The sequence below is a fragment of the Anguilla rostrata genome, chromosome 17 (assembly GCF_018555375.3).
Source record: "Anguilla rostrata isolate EN2019 chromosome 17, ASM1855537v3, whole genome shotgun sequence".
Lineage (NCBI taxonomy): Eukaryota > Metazoa > Chordata > Actinopteri > Anguilliformes > Anguillidae > Anguilla > Anguilla rostrata.
This window is the reverse complement of record NC_057949.1, coordinates 12,724,106-12,748,305: the sequence shown is the minus strand read 5'-3', so window position 1 is coordinate 12,748,305 and position 24,200 is coordinate 12,724,106. Positions and strand designations below refer to the sequence as shown.

At 41.0% G+C, this 24,200-nt stretch overlaps 2 protein-coding genes across 3 annotated transcripts; both read right to left on the bottom strand.

The window, feature by feature from the left end:
• Positions 1-278: 278 nt before the first annotated feature.
• Positions 279-10,181, bottom strand: LOC135243085 (carbohydrate sulfotransferase 12-like). 2 transcript variants are annotated; one of them, XM_064314601.1, is made up of 2 exons: positions 7,259-10,181; positions 279-4,372 (listed from the first exon to the last, which is right to left on the bottom strand). In XM_064314601.1, exon 2 carries the CDS (start codon positions 4,324-4,326, stop codon positions 3,046-3,048), a length of 1,281 nt encoding a protein of 426 aa, XP_064170671.1. In that variant the 5' UTR covers positions 4,327-4,372; positions 7,259-10,181; the 3' UTR covers positions 279-3,045. The 2 variants fall into 2 exon arrangements, with proteins under 2 accessions (XP_064170671.1, XP_064170670.1); XM_064314600.1 differs by having other exon boundaries at positions 7,720-10,181.
• A 148-nt stretch (positions 10,182-10,329) lies between these two features.
• On the bottom strand, positions 10,330-19,071 carry eif3ba (eukaryotic translation initiation factor 3, subunit Ba). The gene is made up of 19 exons (XM_064314599.1): positions 18,832-19,071; positions 17,898-18,090; positions 17,666-17,785; positions 17,289-17,346; positions 16,906-17,034; positions 16,101-16,258; positions 15,582-15,713; positions 14,948-15,014; positions 14,607-14,653; positions 14,068-14,278; positions 13,715-13,787; positions 13,345-13,467; positions 13,081-13,159; positions 12,350-12,488; positions 11,985-12,110; positions 11,807-11,884; positions 11,556-11,664; positions 11,036-11,148; positions 10,330-10,863 (listed from the first exon to the last, which is right to left on the bottom strand). The coding sequence occupies exons 1-18, from the start codon at positions 18,932-18,934 to the stop codon at positions 11,048-11,050; spliced, it is 2,046 nt and encodes a 681-aa protein (XP_064170669.1). The 5' UTR covers positions 18,935-19,071; the 3' UTR covers positions 10,330-10,863; positions 11,036-11,047.
• Between the last annotated feature and the right edge of the window lie 5,129 nt (positions 19,072-24,200).

Genomic DNA, 24,200 nt, shown 5'->3' with positions numbered 1-24,200 from the left:
GTGTAATGTAGTCTCCATAAATTCAGAGTTACTGTCACCGTTTGATAGTTTTTCCCTTCACACACACACCATCAAAGACTTCCTTCTGAATCTATAATTTCTTCAGGTCTGCTGGCGGCTCATTAAAGAACATCTGCTCGCACATCTGTGCACAATGTACAAGCTCTTGATCTCCACTGACTTCAGTACAGGGCTGTTTCAACTGTCAGCTCATCACCGTGTGTTTTATACAACATGTATTTATGTTCCACAATGAGTAAATGAGCAAACAAACCAGGTTTGAATGTCACTGTATGCTTTAATAAACCCACAGAAAAATGACAACCTGAAAAAAACCATACAGCAAGAACTGAAAATTGTGTTCTTTAACTCTTGGAAAGTAGGTTAAGAATTAAACAAAATGCTGAAATCAACTGGACCTAGAAGTAATCCCTGTTGGTAATGTAATCGGTCAATTTGGCCAATCTAGCCTTCGTTAGGGCAATATAAAATGCAGAACAAACATACACCAATTTTTACAGTTAATACAGTGAACTCCCAAAAAAACTTGGTCCATGCAAGTAAAAGCCATGTTGAACATTTAAATACATGTCTAAAATAACCCCCATCTAGTCATTGATGGAGACCATTTATATTTTTTATGTAGTTTAACAGATAGTGAGGACACCTCTGTGCAAACTGAAGTTTATAGACCAGTCCTTTCAAGGACACCTCATCCATACAGATTAACAAAAAGTCACCAAAACCAGAAGTTTGTTTAGGATACCCACTGAACATTAAAGGCAAGCTACTGCAGAGGCAGAACATAGAATACAGTCTTTTCATTTAAGCGCATATAGATCAAAGCCTTATAAAATACCACAAAATCATTGACTTCCCCCAACAAAAAACTGCTCTCATCAATTGCAGCACAATAGCTGGAAAAATTATTTAATAAAACACTTTTTAAGTGGTAGCAAAAATATACTATGTTTTACACCTCAGCTTATGAAAATAATTCCCTTACTTAAAAATATTTCCTTAAATAAAATTCAATTAGAAAAATACTTGACTTGAAAAACTTTGATCTCCCCCCACACACACACATTTTCCAACCCTGAGGTATGGCTGTGCAATGGAGTATCTCTTTGTAATCTCCAGCCAACATAGATACTGTATTTACATCGCAGGCCCCATTTTCTGAAGTAAAAATGCTAAATATTCTAGCTGTTTAAAGGGAATAATTTGTAGGATATTTTAGCCTTGCTGTGGCCATGTGTTTACATTCAAAGAAGTCTCCCCGCCCACTCACCCCCAAGTACCCGACCAAGCCACTCACATGTGAATTCATTATAAACTACAGGTAACTTTCTCCTATCAGACCTGACATTACATGGTCCGGTCGGGACCACGAGTGTACAAATAATTTGAAAACCAGAGCTGGCTAGCTAGAGGTAACGCATCATCCCCTTGCCGAATTTAAGCTGATGCCACTGAGGGAAAAGCAACTGAAAGCTAACTCCAGTTCTTGAATGAGCCCTTTCGGCTCGTGCTTCACTGTATTTGGGCCATTGCAGCGGTTAGCCAGCTAGCAACAGTCCGCTAACATCTAATTCCAAACTTCAGGCTCTGTAGCCACACCCACCCCTCCCCACACAGAAAAGAGTGCCACCCAGAAATGTCCCAAACACATTTTAGAATAACAAATACAGGTGCCAGTGCCCTAATTCAGCAAAAGTGCATAGAATGACAAGAGATTGCCGGGGCATCATAGATATGCCTTAGCATGGTTATTTTTGTCATATTTTCAAGGTAAAAATCCTGCACAGTATGCCACCTTTCCCTGTGAACCCAACAACATTCATAAAAATAGTCAAAAATAATGTTACATACAGGCATGCATGGAAGAAGAACCCAGACAATACTGGCAGGAGTGTGTTCATTCCAATAACACTACTACCATAAAATGTTTGTATGTGCATAAACTAAAAAAAATATATATTTCTGTATGGAAAATACACACTAAAAAAAACAAAACCTCAATCTAATAATCTCCATATGGGTAAGCATGTATTTATGTCTACACATTACAATGGACATATATTGCTTTCTATCCATATTTCATGATGGCACACAATAGATATGCCTGGTTAGAACACAACATATGTTCTGTGACCAGGGACTATGGCTTGCAGATATTTCTCATGGAAGCTGAATTGTGTGCAGTCTTAAACATTCAACAATTCACTGACTCTTCAAAAGAGGATACATTTGGGACCTCCAACACTGCTCAGAAATTTGCATTCTACAGCCGGAAGTAAACACCAATGCTACACTGATGTTTAGCCTCGGGCTAATCTCACAAGTTGAAACGTGGACCACTTAATTCATAAATGATCAAAATGGCTGGGCACAGAATAAATGATGAGTTTAGGCTCCTCATGGAAAAAGTTCTGAACAGAAAGTGCTCATTTGGGATATTTGAAACTTTTGAGATCTCAAGGTTAACCAATACTATAGTAACCAAAACCCTTGTTTGTGCAACAAAAATTCACTAGCTTGCTAGGCATATTTTCAGTGTTACCACTGCTTCAGTTGTAAACTTAATTTTGTCAACAATAAGTTCCCATTGCATAGATCATTTTAAGTCATAGGCCCTATCTTTCTAATGATCATTCCTGAAAATGTGTACCCATTTCAAAGCGGTTTTATTTATTACCAATAACATACTGCTTAGTGCCTCCTTCATCCCTACAAATATTATTCAGACTTTCCAAAAGGATTGTTGCAGATCCAGGTCCTGTTGTCGGAAACCTTTCTAAAGCGCATGTACTTGTTCCTATTCAATTCACTGATTAGAATTGAGAAGCAGATCCCACTTTGATAGTGGTTGCTCAAAATGCCATGCACACTAGAGATTAATGGAAGGTTCAGGCTTCAGAAATGCAATGTGGACTGCTCTGATGGACCATCCAGGCTTCTTTCACTGGAATATGTATGTATTTTTTGGTGAGGAAAATAAATGTAATCTCAAAGCTGTCTCTAAACTCTCCCCAGGAGGTTTGTCTATAAGTCATTTAACAGTTTTTCTGGCTTGGAGTATCCAAACAGTTTGAAGTCTGGTTCATAGAGCTTGTATAGCTTCCTGGTTGATTCATAGGGGATGTTGGAAAACCAGTCTCGCTGCCAACTGCTAGTTGTTCTGTTGCGGTAGCCGGGGGGGAAATGGATGATGTTATCCACCTGAAGGGTTCGGAGCAAGTGTTCGGCATCCTCGTCCACAGTCTCCAACTTTCCTATGAAGTCATAGTTGATTTGGCAGGGATGACACAAGCGATATACTTGTTTCCAGTGCTCGTTGAAGGGCTTCTCTTTTTGTGTCTTAGGGTCCAATAGATACTGAATGAAATGAGAAAAAGACGGTCGAATACCGGACCTGAATGCATCAACAACCGAAGCCGGGGGGTTGGAGTAATTGCCATACCTCTTTAGCATGACGGTGGAAAACCTTCGGTAGAAGTCCTCATTCGCCTTCTCAAGCTTGTTCCTGAAGGCTGAAATCAGACGCACAAACGGGTCCCTGACAAACAGGAACTTGGTATAATTCTTCAGCTTGACATTCATAAGGTGTCGGGAGAACTTGCCATAGCGCTTCCAGAACTTGTTGAGGGTGAGATGGACTTTAATGTCATGAACTTGCTCGGATGGAACATCCATAGGGTCCCTGTAGGGTACACCATTGACTAGGAGGGTCTCGCTCAGCACTATCATGACACGCTTCCAGTGGCTGCACGCCACCTTGGGCACGTAGCAGTAAATGATCCCGTGGCGGTCGTCAACAATTAGGTGGTCCAGCTCTCTGCTGGGAATGTCGTCAAAAGTTCTGCTCTTCCCCGGAAAGTCTAGGGTGCTGTTGATGCTGCACAAGTCATGCATCAACTGCTTCCTGTCGTCCTGTCTCTTTCTCTTCTCCTCGGAGGTGTCCTTGTCTTCTGGTTTGCCGGCAGCCGTGGATGCATTTCCAAAGGCTGCTGGGGTGTTGTCATCCCTTGTTTTTTGATGGGGCTCTGAAGTGCCTTCTAAGAACTGGTTAAGAAATGCATCAATGTCTAACGGGATGGAGTTCTCGACAGCCTCGTGCTTAGGCGTGGAGCGACTTATGGGGGGGGGTCGGGAAGCCTGAGGTCCAGATATGGTGGTGTGCAGGTAAAAATGAGCAGCTCCCACATCATCCCAATAAATAATAATCAGTAGAATCATAAACACAGAACCCAGGATTAGACCATTTCGAAAAAATCTTGACTTGCCCATTTTATCTGATCCGAGCTGAGAACATGTCATTATCATCTTAACTCCATGCTAATATCCTCTTGTCTGTCCCACTGTGTCAGCCCTATATTCAGCACAAAAAAGAAAGGGAGAGAACAAACATTCATTCACTAAAATATTACAGATTACAAAATTGAGACGGTGTTTCTAAAAAATCCAGTCTCAGAATGAACAGTCAATAAAATAAGTTAGACTGGATTCTGTGTTCATTCAAATAATGTTTATGTTTATATTTTTGATGGACGCTTTAAAGGAATAAATTTGATCAAAAAATTTTCCAACATAAAATACTTTTTGATTTTGTTTAGTCCCTCGCGGCATATTAATAAAAGACGTATACTGCCTGCAAGAAATATCACTCTGATCCTAGTCGTCCTTGCCAAATGCTTTCCAAGCCACAGTTATTTGACATCTACAGCTAGTCTTCCTATGGAACAGAAGAGAATTCAAGTTAAACATCTAAACTCACATCTAGCTGTGAGTAAACCTGGACTCAACCTCAGGAACGAAGGTGGAGTTTTATGTGGTTTGTCAATGGGATAGTATCACTTCAAACTCTGCCAAAACCCAGTGTAATAGATCCTGCACTGTGACCAACAACCAAAAATAAATTCTTCAAACTCTTTAGTAGGCCTTTGTGGAGCCACTGCCTCAGTGGGTGAATTGCACAGATCATAGCATGGGCTCCCACACTTTTTGAGACCAGTTCTCGATCAGAGCAGGTCAAAGTTTCTGTCAACCATCCTTAACACACACACAAAGCTGCTGGAATGCTGTTTTGTTCAGATTTTTCTTTTTTTTGGCTTAAAGGTTCATAACATCTGTTTGGACAGGTGAAAACTGTTAAGGTTGATGCCCCCTACATCCTGCATTAAAATAGCAGCAACTGGCCACTCAATGGTGCCATAGCGATCAATTACATCCATCCATCCATTATCTATACCCGCTTATTCCTGGTCAGGGTCGCGGGGGGTGCTGGAGCCTATCCCAGTGTGCATTGGGCAAGAGGCAGGAAATACACCCTGGACAGGTTGCCAATTTATGACAGGGCACACACACCCTTCACTCACCATTCACTCACACACTCATGGGCAATTTAGAGTCTCCGATTAGCCTAACTGCATGTCTTTTGACTGTGGGAGGAAACCAGAGTACCCGGAGGAAACCCACATGGACACGAGGAGAACATGCAAACTCCACACAGAAAGGCCCAGGCCGGGATTCAAACCTAGCACCTTCTTGCTGTGAGGCAACAGTGCTACCCGCAATCAACTGAATATTCAATACTGAAACTGGATTAATGTCTCTCGATTCCGCCCTTAACATAATTCTCACAATTTTGAATAAATAAAAAAACTTACTACAATCTCCTCCTACAGCAATTGATTGATTTGCATGAAACTTGGACTAATACATCCAGTGCACTGTTCTGTTTAAAAGTTACAGTTAAATGTAAAAGTACTGAGATGGTGACACTTTTTTTTTTGGCTCTGTACTCCAGTATATTGCATTTGAAATGAAACAAAATATGAGGTTAAAGTGCAGACTGTCAGCTTTAATTTGAGTGTTTATATCCATATTGGGGAATCCGTGTAGGAATTGCACCTTTTTATACATAGTCACTGTTCCAATACTTTTGCATTGAACTGTATATAGTGTCTGACGATTTTGGCAACAATGTTAAATTGTGTTATATATGCATACATGATGTATATTACTGTAAATAATTGGTTTATTGGCTTTTTAAGACACTTAATGAGTTGTAAGGCTCATGGGTCAGAGAAAAACAATATTTTAAGGGTGTTGATCAGGGGTGGGCAAGGAGGGCAGCATCTCTTCACCGGATTCCATGTTCAACTCAGATTGTAATTACACAATTATCCCTATCATTTATTTAGTGATTCATATTTCAGCTACATTTCTTTAGATTCTCAAGGGAACAGCTGAAGATTGTTCCTGTGTTCCAACATTAAGCACCTTATTAGGGTCTAATCAACATTCAAATGAAACACACAAATGAAGTACAGGCACATATAATAAACTGACAAATTGCCTCATGGAAAAAGACATTTAAATGAATGTTTTAAACAGCTGATGAAAACCTACAATCCAGAAAGGATATGTTCATACTTTGTTGTCAAGTTAATTTTACAAAACATACATGTTCTTGTATATTTTAAACTTGTAAATAAATACAGATTGTAAAATAAATACTATAGATAGATAGATAAATAGATGGATAGAATACTGCATTATTCCCATGGGAAAAATTTCTAATAGCGTTCACATTTACAAACATACTTTTATACCAAGAAACACACAATTATTTACACTAGAGAAGGGATAGGGGTGGGAGGAATTCATTTTTAAAATCTAATTTCTGAACACAATTTTCTAAACACAACAGCAACAGCAGCAACAACAACAACAATAATGCATTTTATTCATGTGCTTTTCATACTCCTGAAGCACTGGATGCAGACAATTGTTCAAACATACAATGTAGTCATTTCTACAATTTTTTAAAGTGTAACACAGCTGAATTGCTGATTATTTCCACTGTAAATGATTGGTAATTGTCACTTTCATATGACACAAACGTTGAATGACCACATTCTCTTCAGATGGTAAAATGAAAAAAAAAAACACAGGGCCAATTTACATGAAATAATTTGGGAAACACTGGGTAGCACTGCTTTGGAATAGAGTTCGTTTAATTTATGCGAGTCACTATTGTTTGTTGAAACTTGGCCTCATTTTTATTATCAATAATTTTAATGGCAGGGCTAGATTTTCCTAATTTTAATGACTGACTTAAAGACAGGACTTTATATGCGTGACTAATTAGGCATGTTTTACGTTGAAAACGACGTGTTTTTGTTTTGATAAATAACATGCTAGCTAGACACAACTACTACACAGGTTAAAAGCAACTGCAAATATTGCTCACCTTTTACTGAACACAGCGTAGCCCTTTCACTCCGTTCTCTGAGTGAGCCAGTGAACCTTACAGTCCATATCAGACCTCTGACTATCCCCCCAACGTCTGTTTTCATCATCTGATTAAATATAAGTCCTTGAAACTAGAATTTCAAATGCAAACGTTATGCGCTCAGAGAATTACAATATATCTATGCACTCCGACTGCTCTTTTTTAGATACTCTTTTTTGTCTCAGAAAAAGAGTATCCAAGACTAGTTCAGACATGACTTCTGAAACAGTTTTTCAAAGATATCCCTCCAGCAAAATAAACCGGTATGCTTTTTTCATTATTTTTGTCAACCCTGTCTCCGTAATCGTGTACAGTAAAGGAATACATACAAGTGTCTGATCTTTTAAAAAAAAAAGTTTCCAAGTTTTATGACTCAGAAAATTAATTTAACAATACTAGCTTTTACAGTGCCAGCTTACCTCTGCCTCACGTCTTCTGCGCTCTCCACGCTCAACTGTACTAGCGCGTTCAGGAGAAGCTCGATACAGTTAACGTCCGAGAGCTGCTTGCCACACAAGTCAAGGCAACACATCGCGAGGACGTAAAATCGCGAGATTTGAAATGAGCCGGAGTATGAGAAAGAAGACCTGTCTGTGAGTCCGCATCTGGGCGCTCTTGCTGAACAGAGGGTCTCTTTGACTCAGGATTGAACTAAATATGATGGGTTTTTTTTTTTTAACTGAGGGAGTCATGTAACATTTATACTGTCAAGTACAAAAAAATGGGATATTAGTAGGTCTACACCCTAAATAAAAAAAGAAAAGTATACTATAATAACAAAATTATTATAGTATTTCTCATTACAAAACAAAGCTTGCTATTTAGGTTGGAACAAAAACTAACATACACAATGGGTCCCCAGGACCAGGGTTGAGAAACACTGAGCTAATACTGTCTTTCATTAGAATAATATTTATAATAATTACAAATGCATTGACAAGTTGATTAGCAGAAGTGAAATCTGTACAAATGATTGATGTGCATATGCATACACACGTGCAAGGAACTGCACACACACTTGAGTTTCAATGTGAAAAATGCTGACTTTCCAGGTCTGAGAAAAAAATAATACAGGGATACAGGTCAGAACAAGTGTTAAGTGAATAGTTATGCACGAAACGCGTCGAAACCTCACATATCCTGTTAAAAAAAGAATCAGCAGGTACATGCTTAACTAATCATTCAGCTTGAAAAAGAAACTGTTCCACAGAACTCTGGATTCCTTTTTCTTTGGGTAATATGAAAAACTAAGACTAACACTCACCCTTAATCCTGAACATAACCCAAAATCCCTAACCCAAATCCCAGAAACAATACATAAGACTATGGGTGATTTTTCGATTAATGAATGAAAAACAATCAAATGTTAAAAAAATAACCCTTGTATAAATTCTAGTCCTAGCACTTGAACATGAAAATAAGAGATTTACATGAGTTTTTTTCTATTAACACTGATTATAAACAATCAAAATAGTCGATACAATGCAAAATTGGAAATAACTGTATTTCACCAATAACACATTACAATGCAGAAGGTTGACCCAAGCCCTAGATCCTGAATGAAACCCAAATTCTGCCTCAACCCTAACCATTTTTATAACCCTAACCACAGCCATATTAAAATCAAACCTGATTAATTGCATTCATTACTGATGCATTATTTGAATCATACTTAAGCTATATGTCCACTGCATATGATGGTTTGATCTATAATGGCGATATGACCTGAGATTGAACATACAGCCTGTGCCAGACTGAAAGAAGAAACAGATAAAATGAAACATGAACAATTTCTTTATGGCCTAAGAACCTGCGCTCCCCACTCAAAAATAGTTTACAATATGGAAGTGATATTCCAATTTATTTTCAGCTTCACAAGAGATGAGTTCAGTATACATGTTTTTTTTTGGTTGAAGCTACTTAAGCATAACTCTGTGCCATTGAGTAAAAACACGAGACTCCGAGGCAGGAAAGCAAGGTCTGCCCAGCGTGTCTCTGATGGCTGGGTCGAGAAGACTGGGCCATCCCTGATTTTCACCTTTGAGTCTTGCTGTGATCTGGCAGCCAAGGGCTCGGAAAGCTCCCAGATTACCTTTTAATTCCCTTTAGCAAGCAGCTGCAAACATTGCATTACATACTGGCATTTAGCATACGCTATTATCCAGAGAAACTTGCGCAACAAGAATCCATAAATTACAGCTGTGTATATACTAAAGCGAATTAGATTAAGTGTCTCGCCCAAGGGTATTACGACATTGTCCTACCTGTTTTTATTCAATGTGAATCTTCTAGAAAGTAACTACTGCACCTCAGTGAGGTCCCTTGCTTATTTTGCCATTATGGAATATTGCTGGGAACCCCCTTTGACCCTGATTCTATTCATCCAAACACCACTAATGTCTACACGTAGACTGGTAGAGCCACTGCTAACAGCTTGTTGGATGATTTGCATTAAAAAGACAGGAGCAATATGAATCATTCCACGGTTGTATGAGAGCTTCCTAACAATTGCTTCTGAAAACAACTCCCCAGCCACTCAACAGGCACCTACAGGTTACTAGGTTTGGGTTGGCACAGATCTCTTCAACATCCCTCACCCAATAGCTAACACACTCATGCTGTGTGATTCGTAGTCGAGCGCTAACTAAAGTGCACACTTGGAAAAAAGTGATAGACACACAATTTTTATAGTTAACTTTAGACAGCAACATTTCGATTTAAATGCAATGGAAACCTGGGACCTCTGCCACACGTGACCTGAACCAACACCCCTGAAGAAGCTGCCAGATACACAACCACCTGGCCCATTTAATACACCTTATTATGGTTTCAACTGAAAACCGATTGAGAATTTTAGATCATTCCATTTTCATTCTGCACAAAAATGAATGCCCGCACATAACACAAGTACTGTCGAATAAGGTTAAGCCATTTTTAGGAAAACTTGCAGGACCAAACCAACGTTGTTAAAAACACTCGATCGTTTAAAAAAAAAAAAAAAAAAAACAGAAGAAAAGACACCGAGCATGCACAATATTTTAAGTGTACTTTATTACCTTGCAGCGCTTTTTAATATCAGATAATCTGAACGGAGGAGGGTAAAGCCATCTGTAGTGCCGTTTCAGCACGCTAAAATGTGTGTAGACCGTTCTACTCGTTCTTGGTAGCGGGTGCGCATCCTCCCGTTTGGCCATGTGAAAGCAGTCCCCGCTGTGCCGAGAGGCAGAGCGGCTCCTCTTCCTGCTGGTGGCAAAGTTCTCGATGCGCAGGGACCCAAAAACGAGGTACGAAAAGGACATGGTGGAGAGCCGCGGAGATGGCGCCGCTGCCAGGCTGTTCGGCAAAGAGGCCCCCCCCCCCCCCCAAAATCAGGAACGGGTTTCAAAAAAACCTAATTCCTCCCGCTGCAGTGACCAATATCAAAGGCACTAAAATAGATGTCACACAAGGATTATTATGCTGGAGCAAGGAATTCCCAAATAAACAAATGAAATCGGGACTTTTTGACCTGTCCCCCCCCCCTCCCCTCGATGCAACTGGTCTTCTCTTCAATGATTTGTGCTCTGTTAACGGAAGAACAGAAAAAGAAAAAAAAAATCAGCTTAAACGTTTGGAATGAGAATTACATTACCGTGCAGACACAAAATGTCTGAAGACTCCAAAGCTCGATTTTACAGCAGACGGATCTTAATTGCCAATTATTTGTTCATAATTTAAATCTTATCCATAAATCACCTGCTGTGGGGATTACAGATCTCCGATGTGAATTGTTTCTTCATTGATGAAAAATTCGATGGTCTCCTCCTCCCAGTCATCGACGTTACTGTCAAGTTCATCGGTGTCCACACCTTAAAAACATGGGTGAGTTTCACTTAAATTCACTAAAATTCAAGTGGCACGATTTACACAACGTGCTGTAATAGTCACATTTCTTGAAATTCCACGTATGCTAAAATTACATTTGGACAGACTTATTCCAGCAAATTACTGATTAACTAAGCAATAAGAGCAAGGAATGCACTGCCTGTGAAATAATGAACGTCACATTTTTATGTACCCATTTGGCTGCAATTGACTGAATTTGGCTGAATTAACCCGTGTTAATTCAGGCTCGTTTCAGGGAGAACTTGAAACAATTCAACTCGACACTCAACCCTCTGTCACCTCAAAACTTAGCATCCCCTCCCCTTTCGCATTCGAGTAGCAGACCTTAAGCGTGAACACTGGTTAAGCCTCTCAGGCAGAGCGGACTTACCTCCTCTGAGCTCGAGGCGGAGAGGCCTCTGCTCCTGGTACATCTGCGCGGCCATCTCGCGGTACTTGCGGTACTCGTCCATCATGGCACGACGCTTATCCACCAGTTCCTAACGGGGGAGGGAGAGACGGTCGCAATATCAGAATGGCTATCCAGTTTATGGCATCTCATCTCCTGCTTGTGAAGTCTGGGCTTTCATATGAGAGCCGAAATGTACGTTGCGCGTGGCAACCTGGCCCGAGGACCCTTACCTTGGAGGCCTTGGACTGACTCAGTCGATCCTTCTGCTCGAAGATCTTGGAGTACTTCTTCAGGTCCTTCTTGATAAGCTGTTGAGAAAGGAAAATTGAACTTTGAGTTGCGGCTCTTTTCCGAAGGTAGAATAGGAAACACCTTGACGGGGCTGGGGGTGGGGGCAGGGGTGGTCACCTTGATCTGGTCGGCACTGAGGAGTGTGGGTGGGCGGGGCCTCCACAGCAGCTGACAGAAGCGGTCCTTGTTGTTCTTCTGGAGGAGGCGTCCCTGGAAGGTCCAGAGCCAGAAAGCGTTGTCCACCTGAGGGAAGGAAACAGACTTCAGTCTTAGGATTTTGGGTTTAGTCTCGTCATACTTTCAGGACCCCACTGATTTCACCTAATGTAACCTCTTTCTGAAGGAACCATGTGCCATGTCATACAGCACATTTCATAAATTAAAGTTCTGGTTGATCTGACTGAAATACAGGTCCTGGGATGTGAATCTGGGACCTTTATTCTTCATGACATGCACTGTCATTTTTAACAAAATAAACATACCTTATGACTCCACCAGGAGACCGAAGTCACCACATATCGGCCTGTTGGGTCCCACTCAACGTCCGACGCCATGTAGTGCTCGGCGATGTTCATCATGGTACAGTCCGACGTGTCCACGAAGGCCAGGGCACCGTTCATGCTTTGGAAGGAAGGGGGATCGTTTTTCTCAACACTGTGTCGTCTACTTTAAATAGTTTATAAAATGATAAAGGAACAGCAACACTTCAACCACTTCACTAACCCACTCTAATGGTGAAAAAAGAAAACAGCAAGTAAGGTAGATTAGGAGTTCTTGAAAGAAGTTGGTTTGTGAGATTTGTTTCCTGCAATCTTATTGGGTCTACCCAGTTTTAGCCAGTGTTATAGCAGTCAGCTGGAATAGTTGGAGCCCTGCTTACATAAGATTGCAATTGGTCAGAAGCAGCAACTGACCATAGGTTTATTAGTAGATCACATCTCTATAAGTAGGACCATCTTCCAATACAAGTGTCAACCTGGCCAACAGGCTCACAGCAGCACAAGGTTATTAGCCTGAAACATGAGGCTAGTTATCAAGTGAGAGGCCGAGCGACCGAAATAGCAAGCGTATTTGAATTTGAGCGAGTGCGACAGTGAGTGGCTGAGGAACACAAAAGCTGCTAGGGGAGTATCCATCCGTCAAAGCTGAAAACAATATCCCAACTGGCATGACACTTTGTAATTGTTTAGCGATCTGACAAATGATTTACTACCTCCTCAATCCAGCCAGCACCAGGAACTGCCCCTGAGGACTCCAGAAAATGCTGTTGGCTTGCTGCTTATCAAACATTTCTGAAAAACAATGCATCATGCTTTACACAATGGACTTCCGTTTTACACGTTACAGTACAGGGGGGTTGATTCAAAACACCAAATATTTCAAAAAGACTGATGCCCTTTTAACAGAATTTACCTCAGTTTATTCACGGCTTTCCTGATGGCAGAAGGAATTAAATTCGGAAACGTGCTGCGCTTACTGATTAGCTCGATCTTGCCGTTGTTCTTCACGTGGTAGAAGGACGCGTTGATTCTCGGCGACTCGCCGTGCAGGACGGCAAACTTGCTTCCGTTCGGCTCCCAGGCAAAGGCAATGATGCTCTCTGTAAAGCAGGAAACGCATTAAATGCACAAACAATAAACCAAGACTATTCACGTTGCCATTTCTCATGACATTCGCTCGGCATAAAGGCAATAAGGACACTGGACGTATGGGGCTTCCTGCTTAAGGGGACAACAGAAGTTCCGGTGTAACAAGCTCCTACTGGCTACTCGTAGTCTATCGATCACCTGACTGACGGTTTAACGTTTTTACTAAGTGGAAAATTTGAACACTCAAGCCCTGCTTACCTTTCATTTCCACAACGTCAACAGGGACCTGTTTCTCTCTCATTCGGAAGATTTCAAAGTTGGTCACGACCCCCTATGGTGCAAAAAAACAAAAACAAAAATTAAATATGAATTAATTCCACAAAAACACAACAGAGTGGTAGCTCTATTCATGGAGCGAGCCTGTACAAAAACCAGGTTCAACAAGGAGAAACATATTCAACAGGTGACCTTGAGAAATCCAGACAGGCCTTTCCCCCCATGAACGTGCATTGAGCACCACCTTAATAAGTATATTTGGTCAAGTTTTCTGGCTTCCGATTCGTTTATCCACCGCGTGGCCCATGGCGGCTGTTAGCGCACGGGAAGCGTACCTGTGTGCCCTTCGGGGTCCTGTCCACCTTGACGCACAGGTAGTCCCCGTTCTTCTGCCAGTGGAGCTTGCAGTCCACCACGTTGAACAGGTTCCGCACCCTGATCTCCTGCCGGGAGGGCATCTGCATGAGCGTCACCCTGGCAGGGATGTCCTTGTCCTCCGGTACCCAGAATGCAATTATGTTGTCGCCGGGCGACCAGGAGAAATCCCTGAAAGTCAGATGTTTGCAACAGTTACCAGTCTTATTTCTGGGAGGATTTTCCTAACAGTCTCTGAAAAAGGTCTTACTGTCTATTACCTAATTATAAATAAATTTGTCAATGTTTGAGGAATAATGTTTGAGGAAAAAGCAAGCTGACGGTTAATAGACTGTGCACATATTACAGTAGAGCTATTTAGCGAAGGCACCCACCCAAGGCATTAAACAGAAATACAGCAACACGTCTATGCAAAGGTACGTATTACAAGTGGTACGTATGTTTAAATGCAGAGCTCAACCAGCTTTCCCTGGACGGAAGTCACTTCACATTCACTCACTTTATGCCAGTGATTTTCAAACTCTTCTTGTCCAGGAGCCCCATGGACTATAAAAGAAAATTCACATGTTATACTAAAATGCAAGTATAAAGAGAAATATGAATGTACACGCATGGATTTCTTATTTAGGTTAAATCTCACAGCTGCATTTGTGCCAAAGAAAAAAGTAAACGCATTAGATAGACATAAATACAAAACTGGGAAGAATTTACTTCAACAAATCATATTTATAGCCTGTTCAAATCTGAATACATGCAGTCATTGGATATTACTAATGTGTACAATTGTATTTTAACAATCTTTCTCCAATAAACAAATTCTAATTTAATTTAACTTCTTACTGGTGTTTCATAGATGCTCAGCGTGTCCTGAGTCATTCTGGCAAAGAACTTCCCATCATGACTCCACCTGAAATGACAAAATACCAATTGATTATTACAGGATGGCCCAGTGCAAAAATGAGAGAAGAGAGATTTTTAAATTTCACAAAACAAGCACCACAGTCAATTAATTTGTGAACATGAGCCATAGGTTGCATAGATTGTTTGTAGTCACTTCATAACCAACATAACATGAAAAGATGATGGTTTGATTCATATTCAAATGCATTTTTTTCCACAGCCATACTCCACCAAACCTTATTCAGTAATTGTTGAATATTTTTAGCTGGAAAGTTTGCAGTGTTAACACAACGGTCGATTCTAGCACTCCCTTTTACTGTTACTCACTCAAAGAGGGTTTAAGAATCTTTTCTGTGGTACTGCAGCATGTCAACTGCTATATGCTTAGTTTTGTACGAGTGTCTGTAAAATAGATGCACTGTAATTGTAAAAACAGAATCTGACAGGCAAATCCAAACGAATAATACAGACTTCTAAGAGCTGTCTCACTTTTGCCTTTGACTTTTGCACCAAAGTCCCTCCAAGTCTGCAGGCCGAGTGACAGGCACCGTGTAGCACGGAAGCATCCACTTACTTGAAGATGGGCCAATGTGCAGAGCTCTCGCAGTGGAATCCTCTCTTCTTCTGACCAGTCAGGACATCCCAGATTATAATGGCCTGGGGGTCATCCTTCGTGTCCATTAAAGGGCTGAATGTCACCACGTACCTGAAAAAAAAAGAAACGTTTAAAAATGTCAAATCCTCACTGAACAAATCTCAAATCCCATAACCCATGGCAAGAGTACAAAATATAATTCAAAAATCAAGAATTCAGAAAGCATTCTAAGAGTAATCAAATCTTCAACATATATTTTCAGTAGCAACTAAATCTCACATTAAAATATAGACTATGGTTTCATTTTTAAAAGCCAGTAGGTGTACTCCAAGGTGAAAATGAAATGGTTGGTTTGCCCGAGTTGGTTTTCATAAGCGTCTTCAATGTCCTCACTTAAGCAAACATTTTAAATTCAAATCAGAGGAAGGTCATGGGACAGCTGTACGATACCCATATTTTCTCAGAAGGGCCCTAGGTTGGGGTGGGAGGAGCACGTACCTTTCGCACGGGGAGAAGTCGATGAGCTGCACGCCCTGGTGACTGAACCTCTGGATCTGCTTGAATTTCTCCCCGCCCCACAGCGCGATGCCCCTCTGGTGGAAGGTGGCCAGGTACGTGCCTTTCGGGGACCAGCGGACGTACGTCTCCGTCCACCTCTGCCCAACAGATCAGGGACACGCAATCAGAGACGGGTTCCACATTTTATTTTCACTCATCCGCACCGTTCTTCGATCCTGATGCAATCTGAACCCGCCCCATTAAGGGACTCCCCATAACTCGCGCTTCACTTCAACAACGTGATTAGTGACAGTGACCGCTTGGAGCGCTTCAGAAGAAAGCTCGGACACACTGGATCTTTTTAATCGATAACTGCACGTGCGCGATTAATCAACGAATGAAGACTGAAGGGCTTAGATCTGGAGACAGAAGCTTAGTCTGCTTTACAAGGGGGAAAAGCCTCCAAAATTACAATGTCACTTAATTTCATTATGCACAGTGGTGTGTCAGTGAGAAATTGATATTGTTTAGCCGTGCCAAGTTGCTGCATTGCAACATTGTAGCATGACTGCTAGGGATCTGGGCTTTAAACCCCAAGATCGTAGTTAAATTTCCTCATGGGGTGCGGTCATTGTTCCCTTGAGGAAGGCACTTAGCCAAAACTGTTTCTGCAAATATGCAGCTCTATAAAAGATTTTATGTTAACAGAAGGTAAATCACTGTAAATCACTCTGCATAAGAACCTGCCATGTGCATTAAATTAAACTTTTGCACCGAACCTATCCGGAGGACACGTTTCGCTCACCGCTCTCTCCTCCACGGTGATGGCCTCCTTGACATCGTTGGCAAATATGCCTGTCCGTTCGCCCGCTTCAAAGATCACACTGTACTGGTCACGACAATCTGATTCCTCCATCCAGTGACGCAGGTTTCCCTTGAAAAGGAAAGGAAAACTGCTAAGAAACAACATAAACATAAAGTGCATACACAAACCACACAGCGGTAAATCATGTGTGAGGGACAGTTTTGCATTGTGGGTATAGTAGTTTAGGTCATGTCTGATGTCAATGGTGGGTCCTACACTGTTAAGAACTGACTTCAAAAGCAGGCCTGAACTTTCTATAAATACCAGAGTAAATAGGCAAAACTGTAAAGTGTTTCCTTAAACATAAGAGTAAAAATACTCACAAAATCTTTGAAGGGTTGTTTCTCAGGCGTTTCCCACTCATCACTGATTGTCATGTACCTGAGGGAAACAAATTAACTTCATGTAAAAATATAGATACTTTATATCCTCACCTGCACCAAAAAACCCAGTGTGTGTTTTACAATTCTCCTATTTACAGCAGACATGCATAACCTTCAGATATAAAATAAATTGCGTTGACAGAACATATTACTTTGATTCACTGGAGCCATTTAATTTACAACCCAATAGCAAATTTCAAGTGCAACAAACTAGCCTTCCAGGCAGGAATATGCTAATAGAATTCAAATATCCAATGAAGGCTGAAAGAGGTCGATTAGAAGGACATGCATAACATTGTGCTAGAAGCCCATCTTACTTATCAAAGTCAGTGAAGACATTCACACGAAATGTGTGCTGCTTGTCCAGCTTGTAGCTGTCAGCATTTTTCACGGCGTCAAGGGCATGACTGGGAGAGGCGTACTCCAAAAAAATATACCTGAAGATGTAAAAAATGAAGATAAAAAAAACACATGATTCTCAACATAACAGCAATATTTCACCATGACAGTATAACGATCACTCAATGTTTCGTCAACAGGCACACTAACCCCTTGGTCTTCCCATCCTCTTCCGGGTAAAACTCGTTTGTGATTTTGCCGAACTTTGAGAAAATCTTATGAATGACATTCTTCAGCTTCTCGATACGTTCTGGCCCAACCTGAGGGACGTTGTCCACCACAATCACGGAGTCGATGCCATCCGCCTCCTGCGGCTGCTCCCTCAGAATGTCTTCGAGAAGCTCTGCAGACGACAAAGTTGACAATGCGCAACTACAGAACACAAATGACACCTGCTGCTACTTCTAGTCCTTAATGAAATCACGGCACAGTAGAACAATAACTGAATGTTACATGGATCAGAACATAAAATACGTCCTAATGCGTCAATTCATAAAGTATTCGTGCATACGACGTACGGTACTCATACCTAGCAAGTTGAGACTAAAATTACATTTCATATGGTAACGGTACATTCCCTAAACATTAAGTAAACCATAAGCTATTGGATGCATTGCCTGTGGGCATCCTAAGCGGGCATCCTAAGCATTCCTGTCGCAACACTGTATCTAACCCATTTATAACAGAATCAAAAGTCAGCGGGTGTACATTGCACGGAGCAGATGTATCGACGTTTTCGCACAGGTTTTATGATCACCATAGATCAGTGAGCCTGGCATGGTGTTTAGCCAATTTACAGGCTACACCGCACTCCCTAGCTCTTCAACACCGTTCAGTAACGTTAGCTAGCTGGAACAATTAGCTGGCTTTACGTAATATAGCTAAGCATCGATGACCACATGCATTTTACAGTTATTGGAGTTGATAGGTACATACACCACAGGAATACAGACACAAATAGCACGATAACTAGTGAGGCAGCCACAGAGAACTGGCTTGATTCGCAAAAGCAACCAAATAACTCCAGCCATTTCGAAGGTCCAGTTCCAGGCCGCAAGCCGGCTACTTTCCTCGGTATGCTCACCCTGGTCGCTGATGTCATCTACGAAATCCTCCGGATCACTAAACGAAGGCTCTTCGCCCTCTTCAAACTCAGCTTCGGCCTCCATGTTCTCTGTATCGTGCATTTAACGTCAAACGCGATCAGTTTCTTATCAGAAATTGATTGTAACGGGTTTAAAGACTGCAATCCAACAGATTTTGCTCAGCACGCCATGTGCGGTACGCCCGGCGCCATCCACTCGTCAGAGGGAAAGGATCATACCTTTTTCCGAAAGTAAGGGTGTACATATTGAGTTGAGACTGTTAATTCCAAGAGTATTTCAAACCAGAATTTGTGACAGTAATAAAACATGTGACGTAATAAGTTAACTAAATATATCAATATCCATCTGTAAACATACACGTTCAATGTTAAATGTGCCTGTTTTACATGTACAATTTTTAATCTACCCCTAAAAATATTGGTCGATTCCAAATATGGCCGCGTACAGAATTTTCTTCCTGGCTGTGCAATAAAGGAAGTGAAAAAATATTTAATGAATTGAATGCGAGTGCTCACGTGTATTTTTCGGCATTTTGTTCATTGCTGTTAAATTGATTATCAGTATGGAAATTTGTGCTGGCATATATTGTGTGCAAACATCCGACATAACAATTGAGTAAGGTAACTGAATGGTAGCCCATTCAATTTGAGTTGTTTTATTTCTCTCAAACTAGGCTACGCGCTTTTCATCTTCCCATGTTACTTGTCTAACTGCATCCAGCAAATTTTCTAACCAACAGTGACTGTAAAGAGTTGTGTGGAAATTACAGATATCATGTTCTCGCACAATGAACATTCTTGAAACTTGGGAAGAAAACTTTCTACATTTGTTTAGTAGGTAGGAGTGTAAATAAAATAAAACCTCTTAGAACGGGCAAGTAAGACAAGATCTCCCTATCACTGGTGAATTAATGATTATATCGCCTTTTTTCTGGTGCTTTAATACTTTTGTGCAGTTTTTTGTCATTATTTGTAAAACAGCTAACGCCGATTTGTGTGGTTAAAAAGATCCAATTGTATTACTATTCGTTTGTTTATTGCCTACATTTAAAACTAGAAATATGTTAGACACTACGCATTTACACGGATAACATTGAATCCACATTCAGCATAAGACGCTCACATTGAATATTTTGTCCTTGTTCATTTTATTGACTTTGTGCTACATTGTGTCTTGAATGACTTCAGGTAAGGTCGGTAAGCATTTCTTCCCACGAAGAAAATTTTGCCATTTTTCACTTTTGGCTCACTACCCTTGACTATATTTATCCCTGTTCTATTTATATGGAGGGGAAATTAGAAAGCATAAGATGCTATGCTCTAATGTTTAGGTTTCTCTCATAATAGACGACTAATATATGTATCTCATAGGCCACCATATAACATCTGGAGGGAAATTCAATGAGAAACTTTCTTTTTGTCAGTAATGTATTAATTATGAATTATATATTTAATATTGTACTTTGTGTATTGTAGTGCTCTGAAAAATGTTATATATTGCAAATTAATATAAGTCCAAATATACAATATGTTGAACTGCCTCCAGTGCACAACATTTTACCAAAAAATGATACTCCTAAAGAAAGTCATGGGATTTATTTATTTGTATTAAAAAAAAAAAACATGGACAAACAGTTGCTTAAACCTGCTTTTTATCAGTGTTGTTTAAAGAAAAGTACTGGTGTTTGCATCTGAAGAACATGTCTAAATATTTTCAGACTTGAAACAGGCTTTGCTTTAGTAGTGCTGTTTATCTTCCGCTAAATAGTGTGTAAATGTACAATGGGGTAACTGTATTCAGAGGAGGAGGGTGATAGCATTAATTTATTGAGACTATACAGGGGTTGACAAGCCTCAAAGTAGTACCCCAAATTCCCATTAAAGCCAGGAAGCCGCACTACACCTTGGGTGATGGCGTACCCCACGGGTCCTGCCTTGGAGCCGTGGGGTACGCCATCACCCAAGGTGTAGTGCAGGACCCCACGGGTCAGTAGTGTGCAGGACCCACACTACTTTTTACTCCTTAGTTAGGTACAGCTGGGACCGGATTGTATTCCGTTAGATTGCACAGGAATGCAGAAGCTTAACCTGTATTGCCTTTAGAAAAAAATGTTTCTGCTGTACCCATGACAAGTAGACTTATACAAGTTAACTTATTGAGTCATAAAATATCATAGATTAATCGCAGATTTGTCATTTCATACCAAAAAGTTTGTAATGGATGTATAAAAAACAAAAAACAAACAAAAAACCAAATTGCAGTATATAGAATTGACCAGCAGATGGCGATCAGGGCTAAGATGTAGTGCGTGTGGTCTTACTTTTCCCACACTTAGCAACCAAAAGATACCGTGACCTAGAAAGGGCTTGAGGAAGTATGACTTGATACGAAAACTGTAATTGCTTCCACATGGTTTTTAATACTGCCCTGACTTTTCCCCCATGAAAAAGTAAAACTAAGAAAGGGACATTTAAGTAGCTTTATTCTTATTAAGCGAGCTATTCTCCAAAAAGATATCCTACTGATGTCAAATAAATTCCCCCCATTTAAAGGCCTGCGCATTGAATCCAGGCCTAAAACTGGAGAGCGGCTTTCAGCTCTCGTCTTCGTCTAGAAATGTACCATAAAGGCCACTCCAACCTCTCGCTCAAACGCAGCGGTTTGTCTCTCAGAATATGCCCGCTGGTCATCAGCTACCCCACCATGCAGCCTGGCGGTAAGGAGGTCTCTACCCGCCAGTGCCCATGGTAAAGCTGGTGTACAAACGGCACTTTTACCCTCTACCCCACTGCCTCCTCCCAGACCTCACTGGAGGGGGCGTCACAGCGCAAAGGAGACCTCGAGCAAGGATGCTCATTCGACGAAACCGGAGAAGACGAACGACAGACACCGCTTGACAGGGACTTCCTGTAAAAAGACATCCGCCAGGGATGCAGGGCAGAAGGGATGCTGGGAAAGAACTGTGCGGTGAGGGGGGGAGAGAAACAACGGCACAGATGTTTTGCCCAAGCGTCACCTCCCTAATTCCCTTTGGTTACGCCTCAGGCGGTGGATTGCATTACTTGTTCCCACCCTTCAGCTGTCCAGCTGAACTATACCACAACTGCTCTCCTTGATCTCAACTCTGTTCGGCCAAATGGGAGTTTTATTACTATATCAAATACGTCCTCCTGCATTTCCTCACTTCGGCTCAACGTAATGTAAGGCATATGTACGGGCTAAAATTGTAAAATGATCTTCAAAAAGAACAGTGTAATAAAATATTGTCCAAGCCCAAATACTTTCTTTTTTTTTTCTCCCCTACCATGCAATTCATGTCAGTAAATTATGGGCTAAGGACATTCCCAAATTCAACTTAAATAGATCTATTTTTTCTTGAAGCTGATAAATATTTTTTCCAGTATTTATGAACTTTCCTTCTATTTGCTAGTTTTTACAAAACTGTATATGACTATGAACGTTAGGGATAATGTATTTAAAATCATATCTCTGTGGCCGCTTCATGAAATCTGTGGAAATGCCATTTAAGTGTTTTAATGCTATAACCAAATCCAGATGCTACATCATTCACTTTCCCAATAACAGAAATCCCCATTTGCAGCATATGACTGTATCTCTCTTTAATACCCATCTTCATCGCTCGAGAGATCATAATCTGGAAAACCTTGGGAGAAAAGCAGAGAATTAACAAAGCCACAGTAGAACACCTTAAATTAAGCTCAGTCACCACTATAGTAGCCTACTTTCATATTAAATCGTCATATCAAAAGTATTAACTTCAAATATATTACTCATGAAAAAGTTATTACATTATTTTAAAATAGTTTTTCCACACATTACAGTGACTGCTGATGATGAGTTTATGAAGCCCCCAGTATTGGCCTCTTTAAGCTTCCGGTTAACACTGTTATGGTAGCCTAGTTGCTGCCCACTTTGCCCAAGTAGCTTGCTGTACAAATTACATAAACAGCATAATTAATTTGATGTTTCAAGAGGGAGGTGAGTTATTTAAACTTAGAATGCAAGCATAAATATAGACAAGATTAATATATATATATATATATATATATTCTTCCTGTGCTAACTAACATTCAAAGGGCAAACGGATCACAGAGGCAGTTGCCTGTTATCTTTGCCAAGATGCTCACCCGGGCAACAGCTGTTGTTCATGTTGATGGGAGGTTATTAAATATCAGAGTTCAGCTTTAGGTCCAATTAAAAACAGCCTGAAGGAAACGTAGGGAAAACAAGAGTCATGGGGTTTTACTCATGTAAATTACAGTTTGCCTGCAGAAAGGGTCTTTGTGTTTCTGCATACACACAGCCCCTGCTGCTGCTGGGAAAGGGTACGTTCAGGGTTACATGAGGAACATACTATAAGGCGTGTCCGTGTGGCTTTTTTTCTTCTTTTCTTTTTTGGGGTCAAAAGCGACGCAAAGCAAACAGAAGGAGTTGGTGGGGAAAAAAACTGACCCACAATGCAGCGTGACAATAGCACCTAAAATAAGCTGTCTCATGTTGCCGTCGAAGGGATGCATGTCTCAAACATTCAAGTAAAAATGAAAGAAAAGTATCTGGTCCACTGGGAGCTAAAAGCCTTCCTACGCTCATTAAGTCTTTGCACAACTTCTGCGCATTGGTTCAATTTTGAATTTTGATATTTTGAACAGGAAGAGTTAACTGGACAAATTCTGCAGGTGGTTCAGAGTGATTCTCCACAGCGAAGAAATAAATCTTTCCAGCTTGGTTCACTTCAGTACAGAAATGCTGAGCTTTTTTTTTTTTTAAGGGTGTGCAGGAATCTGGGACTGTGCACAGAAAGATCATCATCCTGGATGGTAAAAAAAAAAAAAAAAAAAAAGACTTATAATTGTCACGTTTACATACATTGGCCATGTTAGCAGAGGTACGCCCTGTTCACGCACGACTGTGTGGCCACACGCAGCTCCAATGCCATCTTCAAGTTTGCAGACGACACCACCATCCTGGGTCTCATCTCCAACAACGATGAGACCGCCTACAGAGAGGAGGTCAGTGTCTTGGCAACATGGTGCCAGGACAATAACCTCTCCCTCAACGTCTGCAAGACTAAGGAGATGATCGTGGACTTCAGGAAGCGACAGGGGGGGGGTCACGCCCCCATTCACATCGACGGAGCTGAAGTGGAGAGAGTCTCCTGCTTCAAGTTCCTCGGTGTGGTCATAAACGATAACCTCACCTGGTCCAGGCAATCAGACGCAGCAGTGAAAACTGCCCAAAAGCGCCTATACTTCCTGAGGAGACTCAAGAAGTTTGGAATGTCTGCTAAGACCCTCATCAATTTCTACAGGTGCACCATCGAGAGCAT

Bases quoted from the DNA above. Each gene is read 5' to 3' on its own strand.
- LOC135243085 (XM_064314601.1), bottom strand. From the start codon at position 4,326: ATGATAATGACATGTTCTCAGCTCGGATCAGATAAAATGGGCAAGTCA.
- eif3ba (XM_064314599.1), bottom strand. From the start codon at position 18,934: ATGCACGATACAGAGAACATGGAGGCCGAAGCTGAGTTTGAAGAGGGC. The intron at 17,347-17,665 runs GTAAGATGGGCT...TGTTTCCCTCAG, and splicing joins GTCTTCACTGACTTTGATAA to GTACATGACAATCAGTGATG. The intron at 17,035-17,288 runs GTGAGTATTTTT...TTCCTTTTCAAG, and splicing joins AACAACCCTTCAAAGATTTT to GGAAACCTGCGTCACTGGAT.